The 23,782-nt window shown below is 40.7% G+C and overlaps 2 protein-coding genes across 7 annotated transcripts in view; one reads left to right on the forward strand and one right to left on the reverse strand.

Annotated features, from left to right (window-relative positions):
• Window positions 1-1,033: 1,033 nt before the first annotated feature.
• On the reverse strand, window positions 1,034-22,323 carry DTWD1 (DTW domain containing 1). 5 transcript variants are annotated; one of them, XM_005304000.3, is made up of 6 exons: window positions 21,753-21,857; window positions 20,657-20,784; window positions 18,129-18,433; window positions 16,712-16,855; window positions 14,627-14,903; window positions 1,034-2,355 (listed from the first exon to the last, which is right to left on the reverse strand). In XM_005304000.3, the coding sequence occupies exons 3-6, from the start codon at window positions 18,402-18,404 to the stop codon at window positions 2,126-2,128; spliced, it is 927 nt and encodes a 308-aa protein (XP_005304057.2). In that variant the 5' UTR covers window positions 18,405-18,433; window positions 20,657-20,784; window positions 21,753-21,857; the 3' UTR covers window positions 1,034-2,125. The 5 variants fall into 5 exon arrangements, with proteins under 5 accessions (XP_005304057.2, XP_023956925.2, XP_005304059.2 ...); XM_024101157.3 differs by having other exon boundaries at window positions 18,129-18,436; XM_065558153.1 differs by lacking the exon at window positions 20,657-20,784 and adding an exon at window positions 12,439-12,458 and having other exon boundaries at window positions 2,183-2,355; window positions 18,129-18,436; window positions 21,753-22,205.
• FAM227B (family with sequence similarity 227 member B) overlaps window positions 21,883-23,782 on the forward strand; it is a 178,442-nt gene continuing 176,542 nt past the window's right edge. Inside the window, exon 1 of one of the 2 annotated variants that reach the window (XM_065558151.1) lies at window positions 21,883-21,954. The gene's annotated coding sequence lies outside the window, so the exon portion shown is untranslated. Of the gene's footprint in view, window positions 21,993-23,782 lie in introns of both variants that reach the window. The other variant, XM_065558152.1, reaches the window with a different exon arrangement.

Here is a 23,782-nt window from a genome sequence, read left to right on the forward strand (position 1 = left end):
TGCCAATAGACCTTAAATAATGTGGACCCTAGATGTGTCCCATATTTGTAAGAGTGATTTCTGTTGGTTTAAGAATTAGTGTAGCCTTATAGCAAAGTTAATTTTGAAAAAAAAAATCTGAACCCAATTTTCTGGAGAGTCAATGTTCCAGATTTTAAATATTGCCTTTGATTGCCATTGATTTCATCTGACAACTAAAAATTAATTTACTTTTGGAATAGTTTCTTAACTCCCATTGTTTAAAATAAAGTGAGGTACCCAAAGTTACATTTGGAAAATGTTTTTAACCTTATGAAAGTATTTTCCAAAAGTAACGAAGACCAGCTTATATAAGCTTTTATCTGACCTCTACTGTTTAAATAAAAAAACATGTTTTCAGGGAAATGTCTTGGAAGAAAAAAACAGATTTTCTCCTCTGTTTGATTCTTGTAAAACATTAGGTCACTGAGTTCACTTTTTGTATGTGTTTAAAATGGGTGAAAGTTTTTTCTTCTCAAACTATTATACGCTGTTTAAAAAGCGTTTCTTTGACTTTCATAAAGTTAAAGCAATCTTTGTTTTAGAAACACAAGTACGGATGAAAATGTCAAAAAGACCATCAAAATTCATACCAGAGGAAATAGCATTAATCATTGTGAAAAGCCAAATAACCTCTCTCAATAACAATAAAAACAAATGACTAAGAAATCTGTTGTTCCAATAGCTGAGAGATGACTTGCTGTAAGAGAAATACACACAAACTTGCTTTTCATTTTAGCAGCTGCACCATCACATTTGAAATGCTGTTTATCATTCTGACGCTGACTCTGTGCCTCTTATGAACAGTCTTATTTTAATTCATGCATACTAACTAAATCTTTCTACTCCTAGGGCCAAATGGTCAGTCCTGGCCTTCACTTTTGTGTATGTACACAGAGTGATTTCCACGTGCAAAAAAAATAAATCTTTTTCATGCCTACCTGAAGAAGTGAAATTGGGTGGACATGTAAAACTGGAGACTAGCTAGAAGCTGTCTGAAAAAGTGGCTCTTTAGTTTGTATTTTAACGCTCTATTTATTGTGATTAATTCAATACTTTGGTACACTTAAAACAACAGTAAAACAACAATTAATTGGTTTGATGGCCCCAAACAAAATTCTATACAAGTTTAAAAACAGAAATTCTTAATGCCTTTTTCACAGTGCTGTTTACTTGCCCTTGGATACTAAGGCTCCCCTTTGGGAGGGGAGAGGAGGACTGATGCAGATGGAAAATTAGCCAGGTTTACTGAGGAAAAAAAAAAAAGATACAACTAAAACAAACTCACAGATTTCTGAAAAAGTTTAACTATTATGATTTTTCGTGTCTCTTTTACAAGATTTGTGACTCCCTCACCAACATAGGACAAAGACAGAAATATCTAGCCAGTTTAGGCCTGGTCTACACTTAAAAATTTTACCAGCATCTGCTCAGCATCACGCCACCTAAGTAGCTTTGTGAATCTAGGCCTATATTTTTATCTGTATTACTAAATCATTTTTCCAGCTTTATTTAAAACTAACAAAGTTTATAATTTGTTTTCCATTCAGTCAACTAACTCTTTTAATTTTTTTTCCCCCTGATGAAATATTGTCCTAATATTTCAGTAAGCAATTGTGATATCAACAGCATGAAGTCAGCCTGATTGGTTAGAGCACATTCCTACACAGTAATCAGCTGAACTACATTTTACTATGTTTTAGAAAAGAGATTCCACGTTGACATATTAACTCATCTTTACAATCCTGAGATCTTACTATTTCCAATAGGAGGTCTTAATTCTCCATTCCTTGCCTCAGGCACATTGTGATTTACCCAAGGTGAGGACTGCAGGGTCAGACTCACAAAGTAGGCCCTAACTGGCAACCCTTAAGGAATATGCATCCCCATTGAAACAAGTAGTGATTAAAATTATGCATCAATTGTGTACAGAACCAGATCCTGCTCTTGCATTTGGAGCAGCATTACAGACAACTCCAGAGTGTAATACATTGTTTTATTATTGAACTCTCAAATGTAATTTAGACAAAAAATTGTATTGCTACACTTTAATTATGATGAAGAAAAACAAACATGGTGCTATTTACAGACAAATAGATGTCTTGGCTTATTCTTTTCCTGCAGAATTCTTGGCGTTTTTTATCAGCGTGTACATAAATGAAAAGAAAAAAAGCAGGTTGTCATATTGTCCTTTGTAGCTCTCTTTTAAAACCTCCTGGTGATAATCCACAAGAAAATAATAAATGGCTTCAATTGTAGAAAGATACGTATCTGGCTTTCCTTTCTGGTGACGCCAAAAGCAAGTTTTTCTTGTTTTCAACTCAATTTGTAGTAACCCTGCCAAGAAAAAGGGGACAAATATTAGGCATTGTGGCTTAACAAACAGAGCTCTAGACTGGGACTTGAGAGACTTGGGTTCTGTTACCGGCTCGGCCGTTCGCCTGCTGGGTGACCTTGGGTAAGTATCTGTGCCTCAGTTTCCCCCATTTATAAAGTGAGGGTAATGGTGAAAAGTGCTAGATAAGAGCTAGGTATTTATTATATATTTAGGCGTGGCAGAATTCAATTTTTTTTTAAATAATTTTTATGGATAATATTGGTTTGTTTTTAAGCATTCTTTCAATTTTTAATCAATTAAAATTTTTACAGTTCTAAAAAAGTATTTAAAACCCAGAATTTTAAGCATTTTTATTTATTTAAATTTTCACAATTACAGGAAATCATGTGCAGAGTCAGACAATTATTTACTGACAGCAGACATTAAGATTCAAAAAGTTAAAACTTTATAACAGTTAAACACAAATTGTCAACATCACACATGAAAACATACAAAGTAAATAGCCTTAAATCAAACTCTAGGTTCTCAAGCACCATTTTTCTTACTCCGCTTATTTGTAAGGGCAGGTTTACACTAACCCCCCAATTCGAACTAAGGTACGCAACTTCAGCTACGTGAATAACGTAGCTGAAGTTTGAAGTACCTTAGTTCGAACTTACCTCGGTCCAGACGCGGCAGGCAGGCTCCCCCGTCGACTTTGTGGTACTCCTCTCGCCGAGCTGGAGTACCGCAGTCGACGGCGAGCACTTCCGGGTTCGACTTATCTCGTCCAGACAAGACGCGATAAGTCGAACCCAGAAGTTTGATTTGCTTGCCGCCGAACTACCGGGTAGTGTAGACCTACCCTAAGTTTCAATTATTTTTAAGGATATGATTCAGTCATGGAGGTCCTGGATTCCGTGGCTTTCTGGAACCTCCGTGACTTCTTCTGGGGCAGGGCTGGAGCAGCTGTCAAACCTGGGGCTGCCGGAGCAGTGGCCACTGGAACAGCTGACTGATGGCCAGACCTGAGCCTGCCCGAGCAATGGCTGGGGTTGGGTCAGCCCATGCCACAGGAGCAGCGGCAGGACCGGAGCAGCTGCAAGCCCCAGCAGCGCTCGGTTTGTCCCCGCTCTCTAGAGTATTTTTAGTAAAAGTCAGGGACAGATGAATTTTTGTTTATTGCCCAGGACCTGTCCCTGACTTTATTGAAAATATCCATGAGAGAATCTTAACCTTAATTATCATCATCGATGGAAATTTTCCCCTAGGTTTGTGTGGATACTGTGAAATCAACATTTATCAATAAAAATCGAATCCTGCCAATCTTATAGGTAACATCACAAAGATACACATAGTTGTCAGCTACTGTGGGGTTTGTTGTTTTTGCTTTTTAATGTTAGCAATAATTCCCCCCATCCTCACCCAACTCAGAAAAGGTCAGTTTCATAAATATTTCTACTTGAGGCCCAGATCCTGCAATTTGATCTTCGTGATAGATCTTTTATCTACACAATACCATTGACTCCATGAGTCTCCATATAGGCTTAAGGCCTGCCCACATAGATCAGGTTGCAGCAATAGAACCTTAAGCACCAATCCTGCAAAGACTCAAGCCCATGCCTAACTTTATGACGGGGCTAAGGGCCTTAGAGTGGAAGGTATAGTTCCTCAGGGATTTGATTTTGAGATGTCTGGAATGGCTATAACAGATCACTTAGGAAAGAAAATTATTGAAGGCAGGGTATGCAACGATTTGGTGACAATAAATGTAAGTTTACTATCTGCTATTTTCCTTTGTTTTTTTATTTTATTGAAATTAATGTGTCTAGAGAAGTAGTAGTAGCCTTAACATACATTCACATCATCTGTTTTTAAGCAGAGCTCATTCAGTGGAGCTGAAATCAGTGGAGTTTTCCTTAAAACCTAATGGCATGATATGGCCCATATTACATGAATATCTTATAATGTTATATTTACAAAATTGGATAAAAGTAAATAAATGATGTTGATTTCGATCATGCAATGATTCAAAAGCCATTGAAGGCCCTGATGCTGCAAGCTCTTCACTACTGAACCCTAAATAATCCTATTGAAGTGCAATCCCATATTAGCCTAAAAAACCCCATTGAAGTCACGTCAACTACTCTGAAATTTCTTTAAAAATGCATAATAAGTCAATGGGATCAATTAGGTAAGCAAGTACTACAGTGCATAATAAATGTTTGCAAGATCAGGCTCTGAACTATAAGTATCTTCTTAAATGTTGTTAACATTAAGATGCAAAATCTGTATCTTGAGATAGTTTAACATCAGTAATTACAACATGGTCTGAGAATTGCTTGGAAATTACAGACAGAGAAGTTTGGTCCATCTCCATATGGCCCTATTTCAGGAGCCCAAACTGGCCTGTAGCCCAGCACTTACAATGTTGTACTTTTTATATAGCTTCAAACAACATTTAACTGTTTCTGGAGCAATCACAAGGTGAGTCTTGCTATTTATTTCACAACTAAGAACATGTTCCTTGAATATTAATACAGTTTCCTTTTCGAAGTACACTATGTCATAACAGGCATTAAACAGTGTGTAAACTGGTAATGAAAAAGGTGTCTAAACTGAGGAGAATAAAAATGATACAGGCTAATCATTCCCTTTAATTTTAATTTTCATAACACTGGTTTATCTCCTACATAAAGTTTCAATGACCTCTTTTAACAGAGGAGTACCCAATAAACCAAAAGAATCAAGGTGAAATTCTGGCTCAATTGAAGTCAATAGCAAAAATCCCAATGACTTCAGTAGAGTCAGGGTTTCACCTTACGAGTGGCGAACTAAAATTTAGGGAAGATTCCTCTAATACAAAGTTCCCACTACTTAACATTTGGGGGCAGGGAAAGGGAAGATGTTAAAATAACAGTCAGATCACTGACCCCAGTGAGAATACAGGCACAGGATCAATTAACTTCAACACAGAGTATTTAAGAGTTTCAGAACAAAAGATTTAGAAGAGGTTAAGTGTTACTGTTTACTGAGCATATTTCCATCATCTCTGTACTGTATCTATACAGCCAAAGGCAATATTTTATTACAAACACTAGTTGTTCTTATGAGTAACTTAGACTATCCAGGAAGTCAACATTTTGACTTTTTTCATGTTTAGTATCCACATATTTAAGCTCAAATAATAAAATAAATGTTTGTGCCAATCTGGGATTTAGGCAGGATGGAAGTGTAGACATTTAGAAAACACAAGTATGGAGAATAAACAAATTTTGTCCATACAAAAGCTATTTTCTCTCACACGCACTTTATTTGGCTGACGGTCACCTTACAGAGTTTCGTTCTTATGCTCCCATTCTTTTTCTATGTGCTTTTATCATCGCCACAAGCAACCATACTTCTTCACAATTACATCAAGACCTGCGATGATAGATACGAAAACCTGCACAAACTCCCATTCTAATCTACTTTAATGACTGTATTGGGAATGAAGGCACATTTAGGCTTGAAAGAAGCCTGCTGTGAATGAATCTGTTCCAGGGGTCGGCAACCTTCGGTTTGCCATTCCCGGCCATTGGGAGCTGTGGGGGGACGTGCCTGCAGACGGTCAACGTAAACAAAATGTCACGCGGCCCGCCAGCGGATTACCCTGATGGGCCGCGTGCCGAAGGTTGCCGACCCCGGTCTGTTCTAACCACATTTAACAAGATAAGCAAAAGTAGAACTGCATCTGTGTAAGAAATTGCAAAGTAATTATGTTTATGACAAAAAAAAAAACAACCTAAAAAAATAGAAAAATACAGTTTTAAAGTAACACTAAGGTTGTAGTGTTGGGGAGGAGAGTTAACATGAAAATGAGAGACTAATATATATGTATAAGAAAAGAGAAGTTTGTACAACAAAGGGAAGTGCTGGAGGTGACTGTGATGAAATCATGCTGATGAACTTCCCACTTATGAGTAACTGATCACCACTTCCTGCGTGTTTTGCCTTGATAAAGATTAGTGAGACCCATCCACTGAGTATGTGACTTGAACATGCTTGACTCTAAGCACGTGCTGAAGGGTTCTGCTGAATCCCCGTGTCGGATATAGCGTCATAGAGTCATAGACTTTAAGGTCAGAAGGGACTATCATGATAGTCTAGTCTGACCTCCTACACAACAGGCCACAGAATCTCACCCACCCACTCCTGTAATAAACCCCTAACCTATGTCTGAGCTACTGAAGTCCTCAAATCGAGGTTTAAAAACGTCAAGGTGCAGAGAATCCTCCAGCAAGTGACCCATGCCCCACACTGCAGAGGAAGGCAAAAAACTCCCAGGGCCTCTGCCAATCTGCCCGGGAGGAAAAACCCCAAATATGGCCATTAGCTAAACCCTGAGCATGTGAGCAAGACTCACCAACCAGACACCCAGGAAAGAAGTCTCTGTAGTAACTCAGATCCCATCCCCATCTAACATCCCATCACAGGCCATTGGGCATATTTACCGCTAATAATCAAAGATCAATTAATTGCCAAAATTAGGCTATCCCATCATACCATCCCCTCCATAAACTTATCAAGCTTAGTCTTGAAGCCAGATATGTCTTTTACCCCCACTGCTCCCCTTGGAAGGCTGTTCTAGAACTTCACTCCTCTGCTGGTTAGAAACCTTCATCTAATTTCAAGTCTAAACTTCCTGATGGCCAGTTTTTATTTGTTCTTGTGTCCACATTGGTACTGATCTTAAATAATTCCTCTCCCTCCCTGGTATTTATCCCTCCGACATATTTATAGAGAGCAATCATATCTCCCCCTCAGCCTTCTTTTGGTTAGGCTAAACAAGCCAAGTCTTTGAGTCTCCTTTCATAAGACAGATTTTCCATTCCTCAGATCATCCTAGTAGCCCTTCTCTGTACCTGTTCCAGTTTGAATTCATCCTTCTTAAACATAGGAGACCAGAACTGCACACAGTATTCCAGATGAGGTCTCACCAGTGCCTTGTATAACAGTACTAACACCTCCTTATCTCTACTGGAAATACTTTGCCTGATGCATCCCAAGACCGCATTAGCTTTTTTCACGGCCATATCACATTGGTGGCTCATAGTCATCCTGTGATCAACCAATACTCTGAGGCCCTTCTCCTCCATTGTTACTTCCAATTGATGCGTCTCCAGCTTATAACAAAAATTCTTGTTATTAATCCCTAAATGCATGACCTTGCACTTTTCACTATTAAATTTCATCCTATTACTATTACTCCAGTTTACAAGGTCATCCAGATCTTCCTGTATGATATCCCGGTCCTTCTCTGTATTGGCAATACCTCCCAGCTTTGTGTCTTCCGCAAACTTTATTAGCACACTCCCACTTTTTGTGCCAAGGTCAGTAATAAAAAGGTTAAATAAGATTGGTCCCAAAACCGATCCCTGAGGAACTCCACTAGTAACCTCCCTCCAGCCTGACAGTTCACCTTTCAGTATGACCCATTGTAGTCTCCTCTTTAACCAGTTCCTTATCCACCTTTCAATTTTCATATTGATCCCCATCTTTTCCAATTTAATAATTCCCCATGTGGAATCATATCAAAAGCCTTAATGAAACTGAGGTAAATTAGATCCACTGCATTTCCTTTGTCTAAAAGACCTGTTACCTTCTCAAAGAAGGAGATCAGGTTGGTTTGGCACAATCTACCTTTTGTAAAACCATGTTGTATTTTGTCCCAATTACCATTGACCTCAATGTCCTTAACTACTTTCTCCTTCAAAATGTTTTCCAAGACCTTGCATACTACAGATGTCAAACTAACAGGCCTATAGTTATCCGGATAGGAAAAATAGGAACTATGTTAGCAATTCTCCGGTCATCAGTACAACCCCCGAGTTTACGGATTCATTAAAAATTCTTGCTAATGGACTTGCAACTTCATGTGCCAGTTCCTTTAATATTCTTGGATGAAGATTATCTGGGCCCCCCAATTTAGTCCCACTAAGCTGTTCAAGTTTGGCTTGTACCTCAGATGTGGTAATATCTATCTCCATATCCTCATTCCCATTTGTCATCCTACCATTATCCCTAGGCTCCTCATTAGCCTTATTAAAGAGATTGAAGTCTCTAAGCCACAGGATTTGGGGACTTCAACAGCAGAGTCAAGGGAAAGGGTAGGGACGCCTTTGTGGCCTGCATCATGCAGGGGGTCAGACCAGATGATCATAATGGTCCCTTCTGACCTTAAAGTCTATGAGTCTATGACTGAGGCAAAGTATTTGTTTAGATATTGGACCATGCCTAGATTATCCTTAGCCTCCATTCCATCCTCAGTGTTTAGCAGTCCCACCTCTTCTTTCTTTTTTTTCTTCTTATTTATATGGCTATAGAACCTTTTACTATTGGTTTTAATTCCCTATGCAAGGTCCAACTCTACATGGCTTTTGGCCTCTCTCACTTTATCCCTACATGTTCTGACCTCCATAAAGTAGCTTTCCTTGCTGATCCCTCCCATCTTTCACTCATTGTAGGCTTTCTGCTTTTTCTTAATCACCTCTCTGAGATGCTTGCTCATCCAGCTTGGTATACAACTCCTGCCTATGAATTTTTTCCGCTTTTTTGGGATGCAGGCTCCTGATAGTTTCTGCAACTTTGACTTGAAGTAATTCCAGGCCTCCTCCGCCTTTAGATCCGCAAGTTCTTCAGTCCAATCCACTTCCTTAACTAATTTCCTTATTTTTTTAAAGTTAGCCCTTTTTAAATCAAAAAACCCTAGTCAGAGATCTGTTTTTGTTTATCCTTCCATTTAGCTTAAACTGAATTAGCTCATGATCGCTCAAACCAAGGTTGTCCCTTACAACCATTTCTTCTATGAGGTCTTCACTACTCACCAAAACCAAATCTAAAATGGCATCCCCTCTTGTTGGTTCAGCAACTACTCGGTGAAGGAATCCATCAGCTATCGCATCCAGGAAAATCTGAGCCCTATTATTATTACTAGCACTTGTCCTCCAGTCTATATCTGAGAAGTTAAAGTCTCCCATGATCACACAATTCCCATTAGTATTTACTTCATTAAAAAGGTCTCTATCCATATCCAAATCAGATCCCGGTGGTCTATAGCACACCCCAAGCACTATCCCCGGGTGAGGCTCTAGTAGCTTTCTTCCCCAATGTGATTTTTGCCCAGACAGACTCTGTCTTATCCATTCCATCCCTTCTTATTTCTTTACAGTCTACCTCATCATTGATATACAATGCTATTCCACCACCTTTGCCTTTATTTCTGTCTTTCTTAAACAGCACATACCCTTCAATACCTGTACTCCAATCATGACTACTATTCCACCATGTTTCTGTTATCTTTATAGTATCTGGTTTCACTTCCTGCACCAGTAACTCTAGTGCCTCCATTTTGTTACGTAGGCTCCTTACATTGGTGTACAAACATCTTAATTTCTGCTGTTTGGCTTCGCTCACATTCTTTACCCGTTTAGGCACTGACATTCTACCGGCAGTATCACATATTAGACTGGTATCTATACTACCCTTCCTCCTTATGTCCATTCTCCTACCCATGGCTGTATCCTTTCTTACTTTGTTTTCTTCCCTCTCAATGTTAAAATCCGGTGTGGAGATTACCTGGACATCTCCCAAACACCTCCCCCAAATTTCTAGTTTAAAGCTCTCTTAATCGGTTGTGATAGCCTCCATCTTAGAAGACTATTTCCCTCCCTACTCAGGTGAAGTCCATCCCGAGAGAACAGTCCTCTGAATGCCTCCCAGTGGCCATACATCCCAAAGCCCTCCTTATAGCACCACTGCCTGAGCCATCTATTGATCATCATAATCTTGTCACACCTTTGTTGCCCTTCTCTAGGAACAGGCAGAATCCCACTGAAGATCACCTGAGCCTCGGTTATTATTAATTAATTATTATTATTATTGTGCAGGGGATTCAGAGCTCCACTAGTTTCAATTCACTGGAATTTCCTTACAGTTCTTGAATTGGTTGCCCCTCATGTAGAAGGGGTTCAGCCCCCTCTCTAAATCTGCAGATTCTCAATATCTCTGTGGATCTTGGGGAATTTAGCAAAAGCAAAGGGAAGCCACGTATTGGTCCCTTGCCTCTGTGTTGCTAGGGCTCTCCTACCAACTGCTGTCCCTTGAATCACCCTTGGTGTCCAAATCATAAAGGAAAAAGATTTGTACATTACTGTAGGCGGAGTCTACAGGAATTTATGAAGTTGTTCCCCCATCTCCTGGGGTTTTTTGGGGGAGGGGGAACAGGGGCAGGAAATCTTTGCAGACCTGCACCCTCCTCACAAAATGCCTCCAGAGCAGTGGTGGGCAACCTGCAGCCCATCAGAGTAATCCGCTGGCAAGCCACGAGACAGTGTTTACAGTGACTGTCCGCAGGCACGGCCACCTGCAGCTTCCAGTGGCCGCGGTTCGCCATTCCTGCGGGAGCTGCGGGAAGCGGCGCGAGCCACGGGGACGTGCTGGTTGCTGCTTCTCATAGCTCCCATTGGTCGTGCCCGTGGCCACTGGGAGCTGCAGGTGGCCGTGCCTGTGTGTGGCCCGCAGGTTGCCCACCACTGCTCCAGAGGATGGGATAAAGGGGCAACATGCCACAGAGATAGTTCCTTCCACATTCCACTAGCCTCCATGTGCAGTTACAGGCTATCATTTACTTGCAAAAGTAGAAGGGAGCCTAGATGCTTTAAAAACTGAAGCAGATGCATGGCATATATTTGCACAAGAGAATATGTAAACTAATAAAAGAAATTTGACTAAGGCCACAGAAAAAGTACCTAAGCAATCTTCTACGTTAACAGCCATACAAATGCTGCCAATATGCTGCATTACCTCCAGGAAAGTAATCATTAATACTAAATGTAACAGTTCACTTTTCAGATCCAGTGATCATTGATTTCTAATGAAGTAATCTATCAATCCTAACCAAGCATTAGCAACTTTCAAATATTTCCTGTCTGTAATGCAATTGGGTTTGGTTTGGTTTTCTAAAGATATATTACACCACTTTCCTAATAAGATTTAGAAATACTTAATTTTGTCCAAGTCTCCTAGGTTGTCTATTTCCGAGGCTAATTGATGTCCCATATTGCTTTCACTTGTAAGTGCAATTAGCTAGATTTGCTGAAATATATAAACGCAGGCTTACAAAACACAGACTTTATTTTACATTTTCTTGGCACACTTCATTAATGGTTCTCTCCAGTATTTTCTTTTAAGTGAACAAATACTGTAGTAACTTATTTTTTGGAACCAGAAGAATGACAGTGATTGTGTAACTCTGATGTGTGCTGTTGAGGCGCATACAGACAGATGTGAATGCCATCAATTTTCCTGTGAGAAAAATTATACAACCAACCCACAAAAGAACTTCTATCAAATCCATATTGTAGGAAGTGGGGGTGAAATTCATGCCTTTAAGGCAGTACACCTATTCAGCTAGTCTTATTTGAGGTATAGTGGGGGGAAGTGAGGGAGACATCAGTGGCGTGGACACAAAAGGAGTCTCTGCTAATAAAGGCATTTGGTTCTATGCTGGCTCTGCATAAAATACAATTCACTTTTTAGTCCTTTTAGTAATTTCTATGTAGCCACTAGATGAACTGGTAAGATGAGATGGACTCAAATGCCAACAATATGGGGATCATACACAGCTCAGCTTATCCCTCACCATGTACAACTGTACCACCACCACAACCAAGATGAAAGAAGAGTTAGTTGAAACTGAACCTGAACAAGATGGAGGTTATCAAATCCGTCTGCCAATCTCTACATTAGCTTCCTATAGAATGTCAATTCAAATTCATGGTCTCAGTCCTTAATTTCAAGGTGCTGTTCCAGAATGAAAACTGTGGTCAACCACTCTACTCATCAGACACCATGGAATTTTCTATCACAACAGCAAAGCTCATCTGTGTAGGAGACAAAGCTTTGTCAAGAACCACCCGAGACTATGGAAGGAACTCCCACAGGAACTAAGGACCAGAACAAATCTCACCACTTTCTGCTTCGAGTGCAGGCGCACTTCTTTGACTTACTTTCTCTAATATAAACACATAGTGTGTACATATTAAAAAAACCAAAACACTAACCTGCAGAGACAGCTCTGCTCCTAGAGAGAGGAGAAGAGAGAATGAACCACACATAACACATGTTAATCACATCACTTAATGGACTACTGGAAGGCACTCAGGTACTTTGGTGACAAGGACAGTATAAGATCCTGCCTAGACTTAGAATGGTGGTGTGGAGTAGAGAATTTGGGGTTATATAACCTGGGGAAGGGTCCACTGCATCAACACTTAAGTAGATGAAATCCTTACATTATTATTATTTGTATTACTATAGTGCCTAGGAGCTCTAGTCATGGACCAGGAGTCCATGATGGTGATCCCTGTACAAACAGAACAAGATCGTCTGTGCCCTAAGGGGCTTACAGTATAAGTATAACACAAGACAATGGACACAGACAGATGGGGGAGTTCAAGTAAACAACAAGATAGTATTGGCCAGCAAGCTAAGCAGTGATCTCTGCCCACCAGCAGCCTAACAGTTTGAGCTGTTTGTCGGCATCATGGAAAAGGAGAGTTTTGAAGATTAATTTGAAAATGGAAACGAGGTAAGTCTGTGGACGTTTATAAGGAGCTTCCTTCCCCCAAGTATGTGGGGCAGCATGGGAGAAAGTACAAAAGTGTTTGTTTGAAAATTTAACAATTGGGTGATGGAGGCTGGCATCATGGGCCAACTGGAGGCAAGCATCGACTGCTCACTGGCAAATGAGAGGTGATAGGTAGGTGGGGATGAACTGTGAAGTGCCTGGAAAGTAAATACAAGCATCTTACATTTGATGCAATAGAGAATGGGGACTCAGTGGAGAGATTCCAAGAGAGGGGTGATGTGGTCAAAGTGATGGGCTAGGAAAGTGATCTTTGCAGCAGTATTCTAAATGGACATAAGTGTGGTAAGATTGCATTTGTCAAGGCCAGAGAAAAGAATGTTACAGTAATCAAGATGATAAGAGCTTGGAGGAGAGTTTTAGCTGTGTGGATGGATAAGAATGGTCATATCTTAGAGATGTTATGCCAAAAGATTCTGCGAGATTTAGGTTTAGCCTTGATTTGAGGACCCAGAAAAAGGTGCAAGTCAAATATGTGCATGCTGGTTATAGGCACGAGTAACAGACCGACTGGTGGTGTCCACAGTGATTAAAAGGCAGAAGCTACTATTCTGTCCCATAGGCTGAAATAGGTACAAGGAAGGGCTATGCTGCAGTCCGATGACTTGGCCCTGTGGAAGGAATGGGGGGGGGGGGGGGGAGATTCTTTCCTTAGTCATAAGCAAGACACCCATATAAATTCCAAGTTCCTTAGCTGCATGTTGGTTTTCTGAATTTCATCCTTTGTGAACAAGATTTTTAAGTACCTTAAATTTAAATCAGTTCACATTTACATCATGCAATAAAGCAATACAACACTGTAGTGTATATCAATTTATTTGATAAATGGAATTTTGATGTTAAATATATTTTGTAATAGGATTTTTATTGGCTAATAAATTATGCTCATATGCAGTATTTTTTAAATGAGCTAACTGGGCAGCGAAGCAGCATTCATCTTCCATGCAGGAATTCTGTATGCCCACTCCATAGGCTGGTAGAAATTAAGTTGAGAAATACATACTTGCTAATACACTTGCCAGCTAATACACAGAGTAGAAATGAAGGAAATGTGCCTTCCAACCTAAGGGCTTGCTCTTGCTCTCGTGAAGTCAGTTTTCAAACTGCCATTGATTTCAACGGGAGCAGGATTGAGCCCTACATAGCACAAGTATAAAACTGCCAAATTGTTGTTACACATTTTAATTCTCTGTGGAATGCTGAAATATGTCATCCTTCTAATCAATATAACACAATGAAGGCTGTGCAGAACTACAAGTACATTGTGCTAATTCATAATAAAAGAAGCAATACTTGTATTAAGTTTTCCACTGATGACATTATCGATACTGTCAGGAAGAACCAGGTTCTGTGTGTAACACAACATGTTCAGATATTTGACAAAATGGAAAACAAAACAAAAAACAAAAAAACAAAAAACAATTTTAAGTCATATAATTGAACCCCTGATGTATGTTCAGATCTATTTTCATGTATGTATTTCGACCCTGCTCATCACTATGGTATCCAATCAGGTCTTTTGCATTTAGGAAAGAAATACGTATATTTCATTTAGCCACTTTACTGTAGCGGTAACATCCCCTTTTATTTATTTACTTATTTACCTTGAAGTCGCTCATCAGTGATTATTTTGTTGGTTTGATTCCAAGTACTGTCAATAAATATTACTTTCTTCAGTACAGGGTCTTCACTCCTGCTGTTTGATTTGTATTCACTTAGGTTTCGATCTTCTTTTGTTTCTATTTTTGCTTTCTTGAGAAATGGCTCTGCTGAAGAATCATCATCATTGCCACAACTAACATTTTTCTCAACATTTTTTTCCAGATGGAGAATAATATCTTTTACTGAAATTGAGTTAGAACCAGGAAAGATAAGTGCAATCTAAAATGAAAACAAATACAGAGGTCCAAGTGCCATTCTGATAGAAAATTATGTTAAAGTTTCTGGTAAAGTTTCAAGAACTTGTCTATTAAAAAAGAAATTACCTATTCCTTACAGCAATCCACACACACAAATAAAATAAAAAAAAAAATCAAACCATTTAAATCCATACAAGATGAAAGTGAACTTCTCTTTGAAAATGTATTTCAAATGCCCCAAAGGGTGAGCAGAGAGACAGGGGAAAAGAAAAACTAAATTAAGGCAAGGGATTTGTTTAAATTAGTTATTTGCAGGGGTTTCATTAAATATGTACAGGCTTGGAAGGATTAGCTTTTTAACAGTAAATGTCAGTAAACATCAATCTCACAATACATATCCAAACAGACTAAAAAAATGTTTCCACCAACAACAAACTTAAATATACAGATAGGAAAAGATAGAAAAATGCTGCTTGAGAACTTATTACAGACTGTCATTAAATAATTATTGTCTGATGTACCCATAGTTTCCTGCAACTGAAAACGTAACATCGATAAAAAAAAAATCGACAAATTGCTTAAAACCCAAAATTTCATGCAACTGTGAAAAGGTAAATCACTAAAAATAAAATGTTTAACGATATCCATCAAAATTATTTAAAAAAAATTGAAATCTGCCAAGCCTACATGTATACTACTTCTATACATGTTAAACAACGTATCCTACCAAGCCAATATTTTCTGTGCAAGAAGGTACTTTGCAGATGTTTACACTAATCTATTTCTCTATGCCAGCGTGCAATCTTATATTATGAAGATGGCCAAATTCCATTTTTAATTATGGTCTATGGGCCAGAGTATAAATGTAGAACTACTTGTTACCCTCAATTAATTCATAAATTTTAAGGCCAGAGTGATGATTAGATCATCTAGTTTGACCTCTAATCTACAGCAGAACTCCCACAGATGTCAATGGTATTTCACACAAAACAATATGGCCTATATGCAATAATTAAACCTCCTTATTACATTCAGCATCCTAATGGGAAATTATGACCATTTTTAGGATCAGCAGTATTTCCCTCCCCTCCCCCCCCAAGTCTTTCCCATCCTCCTTCCTCTGTTTCTCTCCCTCTTTCCTTGACATTTCCTTCCCTGCAGCAAATACCAATTCCCACACCCATGAACTTCATTCACTCCCTTCCCTTCCCCATTTGTTAATGCTGACATTACAAATGTTAGGTTTCAGAATTCTCATTGCAGTGAAATTAATTGAGGACTGGGAGCTCATTCCTCACAGTCATTATTTCAGGCTCTGGGCTGACTCAAGAAGACAACATGCATCAATTACATTTGGTAGGTTTTCCCTGCACCAGGAAATACTAGAAACTTACTTTTTACAAAATAAAAGCTTAGATTCTGCAGAAGTTGAATATGCCAAGCAGGCCACATAACTCCATCAAGCAGGGCAATACAGCCAGTGGGCTTGGTGTTTGACACTTCTCTCTATGCAGTAAGTAAAATACTCGCTACAAAGCACAATAAACCAAATCCTCTCTCTCCTCTGTAGGTGCAGAGGATTGTGGACACAACAGAATCAATGTGTTTAGACTGCACGTGGAGGCAAATTTCCATGAGCCTGGCAGGATGTCCACATCCCTATGCACGAGATGTGCTCTGGGTGGGGTGGAATGAATTCATGGAGGGATAGTGGCAGAGTAGTTGGATCTGCACTCCCCCTGCAAGGGGAAGTACAATATCAGCAGCAGTTGGGAGATGAAGGCACATGAACATTTCCCCAGCACACAGCCCTGTTATAGAATCTCTTACTTCATGTCTTTTTTCTTCATAGTCTGGAATGCAAGGATATGTATAAATGGTAACATCTTCAGGTGCTAGGAGTTTAGCATGTACAGCAGTGCTTTTGCCATCAGTTTCATTTGGGTGTTTAATTATGTCAATCTTCAAAGGAAGCTACAACAAAAAATGGCAGACATATTAACAAATTTGGCCGTATGTCTAGGAAATCCCCAGACAGAAACTTTTTAAAATATATAGTAAATTCATATAAAGTTTCCTAAAAATGTTTTGATTTAAATATTAAGAATATGAAAGTTCCTAATTTCAACTAAACTGTTTAATGCAAAATAGGGAAAGAAAACAAACAATCAGAGTAAAATACACAGGAAATAGCACTCACTGCTTTTAATAATAAGCAATTTAACTATTATGCGTACACACTTGACACTCTAATGTTGCTAAAGTAAAGCTCTATTGATACTTTTGTTATCAATTTTAATTTTCAGTCATTAATAACAGACAAAAGAAGTTATGCATTTAAAATTTAAAAGCCTTAGGCTCCCAATCCTGAACACCTATTTGTATTAGATATTCAACCCATTGAAATTAATACAAAACTCTTTGATTTCAAGGAGAACAGGGTCAAGCATAATGGGTAAAATTTTCAGAAGCACCTAACTGACTTATGAGACAAAGTCCAATTTTCAATAGGCCTTTGGCACTTAAGCACCAAAGTGACTTTTGTAAATGGGACCTTGGCACTTCTGAAAGCTTTATTCACTATCTCAGCTGGAAAACAATATATTTTAAGAAAATAGTTAACTGACTTAGTTATACAACTATGAGCAGTTCTTTATTTTTTTTTAGTTCACATTTTGGGTCATATTCAGCCCTGGTTTAAATGGATGCAGCTCCATAGCATTTGTTTATATAACCTCCCCACTATAGACTCAGATTCCTAGGCCAGAAGTGGCCATTGTGATTGTCTAGTCTGACCTCCTGTATAACACAAGCCATAGAACTTCCCCAAAATAATTCCTAGAGTGTATCTCATCTTGATTTCAAAATGCTTATGCCACTGGCACTTACAATTTGGAGAACCCTGGTGAGAATGGTTTAAGAAAGAGTTTAAAGAATTAGCCCTAACCTGAATTGCTCAATTTCATAACTTTACACATAAGGAGTCCCATTGACTTCAATGGGACTCCTTGTATATATAAAATTGAGCATATGCATAAATGTTTGCAGAACTGAAACCTTAACTATCAATTTCCTTACATCTGGTTCCTTAAACCAGACTGCTAAACCTCCTTTATCATAATTTATTCATCTATCATGACCACTGTGTTAAAGCTGACCTAGAAAAAGCAAACATTGGCAATGTATTCACACACACCCCACCCACTAACGGATAATAGGCACAATAAACATGTTGTGTTTCACTAACCTTCACAACTGGAATTTCTTTGGTAGGCACAGTTTCAACTGGAACATAACATGAATAACAATAAAACATCCTTGAACTACCACATCTTGGGCACTTTGATCTCCCACTCTTTTGGGCCTTTTCAAGAACTTCCCAGGATGCTAACTGTAAATTCTGAAGTGGGTTATCTTGAAGTGATGAAGTAGTCTGTTGTTGTGAATTTTTCAAACATTCAAAATTTCTTTTTAATTTCTGATGGCTTTCTTGGTTCAAAAATGTAGATGAATTTAAAGACATCTTTACTTTAAATAGACCATATGCTGTATCTGCTAAAGAAAAATACATTGTATCTGATGTACTATAAATAGACTAATTTCTAAAAAAGTAATCATCATATGGTCATCCTATTGAACTAACACATACTTGTTATTACTTATCACAGCAGAAATCGACTAGATCACATCAAATTAATCCCAAAGAGGTTTTTTTTGTTTGTTTGTTTTTTAAAACACCCTGAGGCTCCTATCAGGAGCCAGACTCCTCTGTGCTAGGTGCTATACAAACAGATTAAAAGGTGGTCCTTGACTTAAAGAACTCGAAGACTCGGGCCTTGACCATGCAAACATGCACAATTTTACTCAGATGAGTTGTCTCACTCACTTTACTCATGTGAGTAAAGTTACAAACATGCAGATTTGTAAATTCAAGCTGTAAACTTTCCAATTTTGCAAACACTTTGGCCCCAAACCTGCTAACTGACTTCAATATGTGCTTAACTTTACTTACATGAGTAGTCCCATTAATTTGCAGTAGGAGTAAGTGTTTGCAGGGCCGGCTCCAGGGTTTTGGCCGCCCCAAGCAGCCAAAAAAAAAAAAAGTTGTGATCGGCGGCAATTCGGCTGGAGGTCCTTCACTCCGAGCTGGAGTGAGGGACCGTCCGCCGAATTGCTGCCGAATAGCTGGATGTGCCGCCCCTCTCCAGAGTGGCTGCCCCAAGCACCTGCTTGCCAGGCTGGTGCCTGGAGCCGGCCCTGAGTGTTTGCAAAGATAAGTAGACAGGTTTAGGTCCCAACCCTGCAATTGTTGGAACAGATCCCTGTGCCTACACCAGGGGTCGGCAACGTTCGGCACGCAGCTCGCCATTGGCCTGGGACGGCGAACCGTGGCCAGTGGGGGCCGCGATCGGCCGAACCTGCCGCGTCAGCAGGTAAATAAAACTGGCCCGGCCCGCCAGGGTGCTTACCCTGGCGAGCCGCGTGCCGAACGTTGCCAACCCCTGGCCTACACAAAGCCCCACTGATATGCATAGGATTCTGAAAGGGCACAGTGGTTTTCCAGCATGCAGTAAGGTGCAGGTTTGGAGTCATCAACAAAAATGTTAGGCCAAAATTAGGCCAGTGGAAGCTGCGATCAGCCGAACCTGCGGACGCAGCAGGTAAACAAACCGGCCTGGCCCGCCAGGGGCTTTCCCTGAACAAGCGGCGGACCGGCTTTGAGAACCACTGGCCTAGACAGACTTCAAGAACTATTTAAGTTACGCCAGGGGCTTCTCCAGCTCCCTGGAACAATCCAAGAACAAGAGGCTGCAGAGTTCGCTTATAGTCACCTAGTCTCTTCTCCCAACCCCCACTGTGCTTTCTGTGCTGCGCCTCCTAGTTTCTTATGATACACTTACGATGTGATGCAACACAATAGATTAAAAAAAAATGCAAGACAACATGATGCAAAATAAACAAAACTGTGTGATACTTCTCTCCAATGTAAATATAAAATACACCCCAGGGAAAGAGTCACCATTTTCTGCTAAAATGAAACACCATACAGGTCACGAAAAAAAAGCCAAATTATGAGACTTTAAAGGAAATTAACACCGCTCCCTGCCACACACACCCTTTTTACAATCCAAGTTTGCGCTGAACTGAATCTTGAAAAGAATCAGGGGGAAGAGGGTGGGGGGAGAATGAAATTGCCCTTGTGACAGTTGTCAAGCCTGGACTAAGGCCGCTAACCATACAGATTCTTCAAGGAGAAAAGAGGCCACGAGGCCCTTTGATTTGATATGCCTTCCCAGCCTGCAAACTGATTCTCTTCAATATAATGCCTTATGGCAGTGTGGTGTTCAATTATGAAGCCCCAAAGCATTTTCATCATTGACGCTGACAGGAGAAATGCTGCTGTTAGTGGAAAAGGCAAACCTCTGTGGTCTCAAAATAATAGCTACACAAAAGCTTAACTGAAAAACATACATGTAATATATTTTTGCAAGCACAACAGCAATACAGTTTTCACATCCTGTAAGATTGAGAGCTTGATTCAGACAGCAAATCAGTCATAATGATTCCATCTGCAGAGTAACCTCCTACCACAGCAGAGAAGTCTTGCTTATGTGGAGAGAGACTACCTCATCTGGATGAATTTTAAGGCATTTTAATAACTCTCTCTCACAAAGGAGAATTGCTCTGTAGGTTTCAGTGAAACACTGAAAACCATATTGGTCATTTTCAAAGTCACCCTCAATCAAGCTGTTCCAAAGTGACAGCCCTACTTACTAAATTCTGCCCTGGGTCCTGGGAATAGTTCACTGTTAGGACTCAATCCTGCAAAGTGGTGAGTCCCTCCTCAAAAATGCTGTGAATTCCCTCAACGTCTATTGAAACCAAATGTACATGAACAGGCCCTTTAGAAGAAACAACAAGGATTAGAGCACCATAAAAAAGGCAATACAAATGAAATGTTAAAAAGGATTGATGCCTTTGTGGTTTCGATTTAAACAGAAGGGTCTGTAAATCAGGGGTACTGGAAAATAATAAAAATTCTCTTGCCAAACATTATTAGACACCATAAAAACATACACTTTCTATTCACTATCTTCGCCTACTACCATTTTATACAAGAGAGCTATTGCAAACACTATTTTGGGAGGAAAGTATGGTCCTTCACAGAAGCACGATTGCCCTGAGAATCTTAGGAGCATGCCTTCATGAACATCAGACGAGATTCCATTGCTCCCAAGCCTAGACATGATGGTCCTAAAGGCTCCACTTCAAACACTGAAATGACGGGGCAATGCACCGCACACCTGGATGGGCTGCTTTGTACAAGGGGCCCATCCAGTCATTGAAACTAGCATCTCCTCCTTGCCTATCCTACTCTGAGGAAGGGCTCCTTGTGAACAAAATCGGGCAGCTCTCTCATCCCCATCAAAGCGTCCTCTACACACATCTAAATGGAGCAAACTCCCTCTCCTCGCTACCCCCTTACAGTCCTCCCCGTGGACATCAAAACAGAGTGACACTCCCCCCCCCCTTCAAAATGTGGTAACTGCCCACACAGGGAGCCGGAAAACATCAAAATGGGGCATCATCTGCCCACAGGACCCTCCCTGCAAACATCAGAGTGAGGGCAGGCAACGCCCTCCGCATGCCCTGTACAAGCACCAGCCCGCCCCTTTAATCCCTGCTCGAGTGGCGGGCGAGGAGGCGCTGCAGGTGCCCAGGCCTGGCCCCCACGGAGGGCAGACGTTTACCTGGAGGAACCCAACCCCGTCCTCCCCCCCACGTGTCTGGATAATCACAAGAGACCCCCCCCCCTCAGCTACTCGCTCAGTTCCAGCCCTAAAGAAACACCTGCTGCTCCGAGTCCTACCTGGCGCACGGCAGCGCTCCCAGCTCGGGGCCTGGGTCCGGACTCCGGAACCGGAACCAAAGGACGCGGCCTCGGTCTGCCGGGGTGCGGGACACCGGAAGAACGCACCCGGGGGAGCGCTTTTTAGGAGACGCTTAGTTGCTAGGGGGCCTTAGTAACGGTACACAGCAGCGAGAGTTGCTGCTGCTCGCTGCTGGGGCAGGTACTGAGGATGCGCGGCACCGTGCGGGATTCCTGGGGGTAAGGGCAGGGGGAAGGAGGGGCCCCTCTCCCTTAATCTTCTGTCTCTCGGCCCCACACAGACCGGGATTTGGGGTTTCATACAAGCCTTGGTTTGAACTGAAGGAAGAGGCGGGAGGAGTCGGGTTCGTCCCGTCCCCATTTCTGGGGATCCCTAGTAGGACAGTCCTGCTCCCCGTCTCAGAAGTGGCCCTGAGTCCACGCAGAGGGTGCAAGGGGGTCTTGGTCAGGGCCGGTGCCACCATTAAGGCAAACTAGACAGTTGCCTAAGGTGCCAAGATTTGGAGGTGCCAAAAAGCGGTGCCCCCAATTTTTTTTACAGCATTCCAACGCCCCCTCCCCGCGTGCGCAGTTGCCACTACACTTCTTCCGCCTCCCAGGCTTGCGGCACCAAACAGTTGTTTGGCGCCGCAAGCCTGGGAGGGGAGGAGAATTAGAGCGGGGGCGGCGTGCTCGGGGAGGAGGCAGAGCAGAGGTGAGCTGGGGTGGGGAGCTGCTGCACAGCTCCCCAGGCCGAGAGGGTGGGAAGCTGCTGCGGGGGTGCCTCAGGGCGGAGTGGGGGAGCTGCCGCAGGGCTGGGGGGGCGGGGGGCGCAAGGTGGAAATTTCGCCTAGGGCTCGAAACTTCCTTCCACCGGCCCTGGTCTTGGTTGTTCACAGCATGGCTTGTCTCCAGGGGGATATTTCCCCCATTGTGTCTCATGGTTAAGGAGGAAGGAAAAGTCGTTGAAACAGGCACTCAAGAGTACTGATGCGAAGCATGAAAATAGGAAAATAATCAACATATTTTAGGTTTTATTACAAAAAATAGTGTAGTGCTGCTGAAAGCTTAGTATGTTTCTCTGATAGCCCCAAAAGAGCATATTAAACTGGTACAATATATAAATATAAATATATATTAAATATAAACATATGATAAATATTTTTCATATGTACTTGTTTGGTGTCACACAGATAGGGGGTCGAGGGTAAATAACATATAAAAAGACATTTGAAAAAATAAATAAAATCCTCAGATACATTTTACATTCCTACAATATAAGATTTGACCCAAGCCACATGAAAGTGCTCTGTACATTTTAAATACCAGTAAATATTTTCTCCATCATTGTTGTTTACCACCTTTTTTCACTATGTTCAGCAGTTTTTTTGGGGGTGGTGCAAGATTCAGTGGTGGTAACATTACAGTTTGCTATATTCACTGAAAATCAGGAGCTGGCTGTTTATAAGAAAAAGAAAGCTCTGTGTAGCTTATATCTTGATCATCAGCAGTAAAAGAAAGGGAAATTAAGATCTTGCTTCAGTCCCTCATTAACTGCAGTAAAACAAGATTCCTAAACCACCATGTTTCTCATTCATTATAACAACACTGAACAAATATTGTTGACAGAAAGGATTAGCAGGGTTATGGTGGAGAGGTTATACTTATCTGCATAAATGGAAAGCATAATATTTTATATTGCGTAGTATTTAGAATAGAGAAAGGCCATACTTCTGAGACCTGCTCACATTAATTTTGACACACTAGACAATATTTTGATTAAACTTATAGGAAATAGACATTCTGATCACTCACACACCTTCCAATATAGAGTTTAGAAAGATATTAAAAAGGACCATGGACCAAATTCTGCTCTAGTGATAGCAGTGTAAATCCACAAAAATTCTGTTGAATTTTGCAGCAGTTGGCTGTAAAGTGGTGAACATTCAGCCGCCCGAAATCCATCTCATTTTGTCCCTCTTTACTTTTCAAAGCATCTTAAAACTTTTAAAAAAAGGTTTTAGAATGAT

The sequence above is a fragment of the Chrysemys picta genome, chromosome 10 (assembly GCF_011386835.1).
Source record: "Chrysemys picta bellii isolate R12L10 chromosome 10, ASM1138683v2, whole genome shotgun sequence".
Lineage (NCBI taxonomy): Eukaryota > Metazoa > Chordata > Testudines > Emydidae > Chrysemys > Chrysemys picta.

Excerpts from the sequence above, each read along its gene's own strand:
- DTWD1 (XM_005304002.3), bottom strand. The coding sequence starts at position 18,404 with ATGTCTTTAAATTCATCTACATTTTTGAACCAAGAAAGCCATCAGAAA. Across the intron at positions 16,856-18,128 it reads AAGAAATTCCAGTTGTGAAG|CTTCCTTTGAAGATTGACAT; the intron begins GTTAGTGAAACA and ends TTTTTGTTGTAG. Across the intron at positions 14,904-16,711 it reads ATGAAGAAAAAAGACATGAA|ATTGCACTTATCTTTCCTGG; the intron begins GTAAGAGATTCT and ends TTTTCATTTTAG.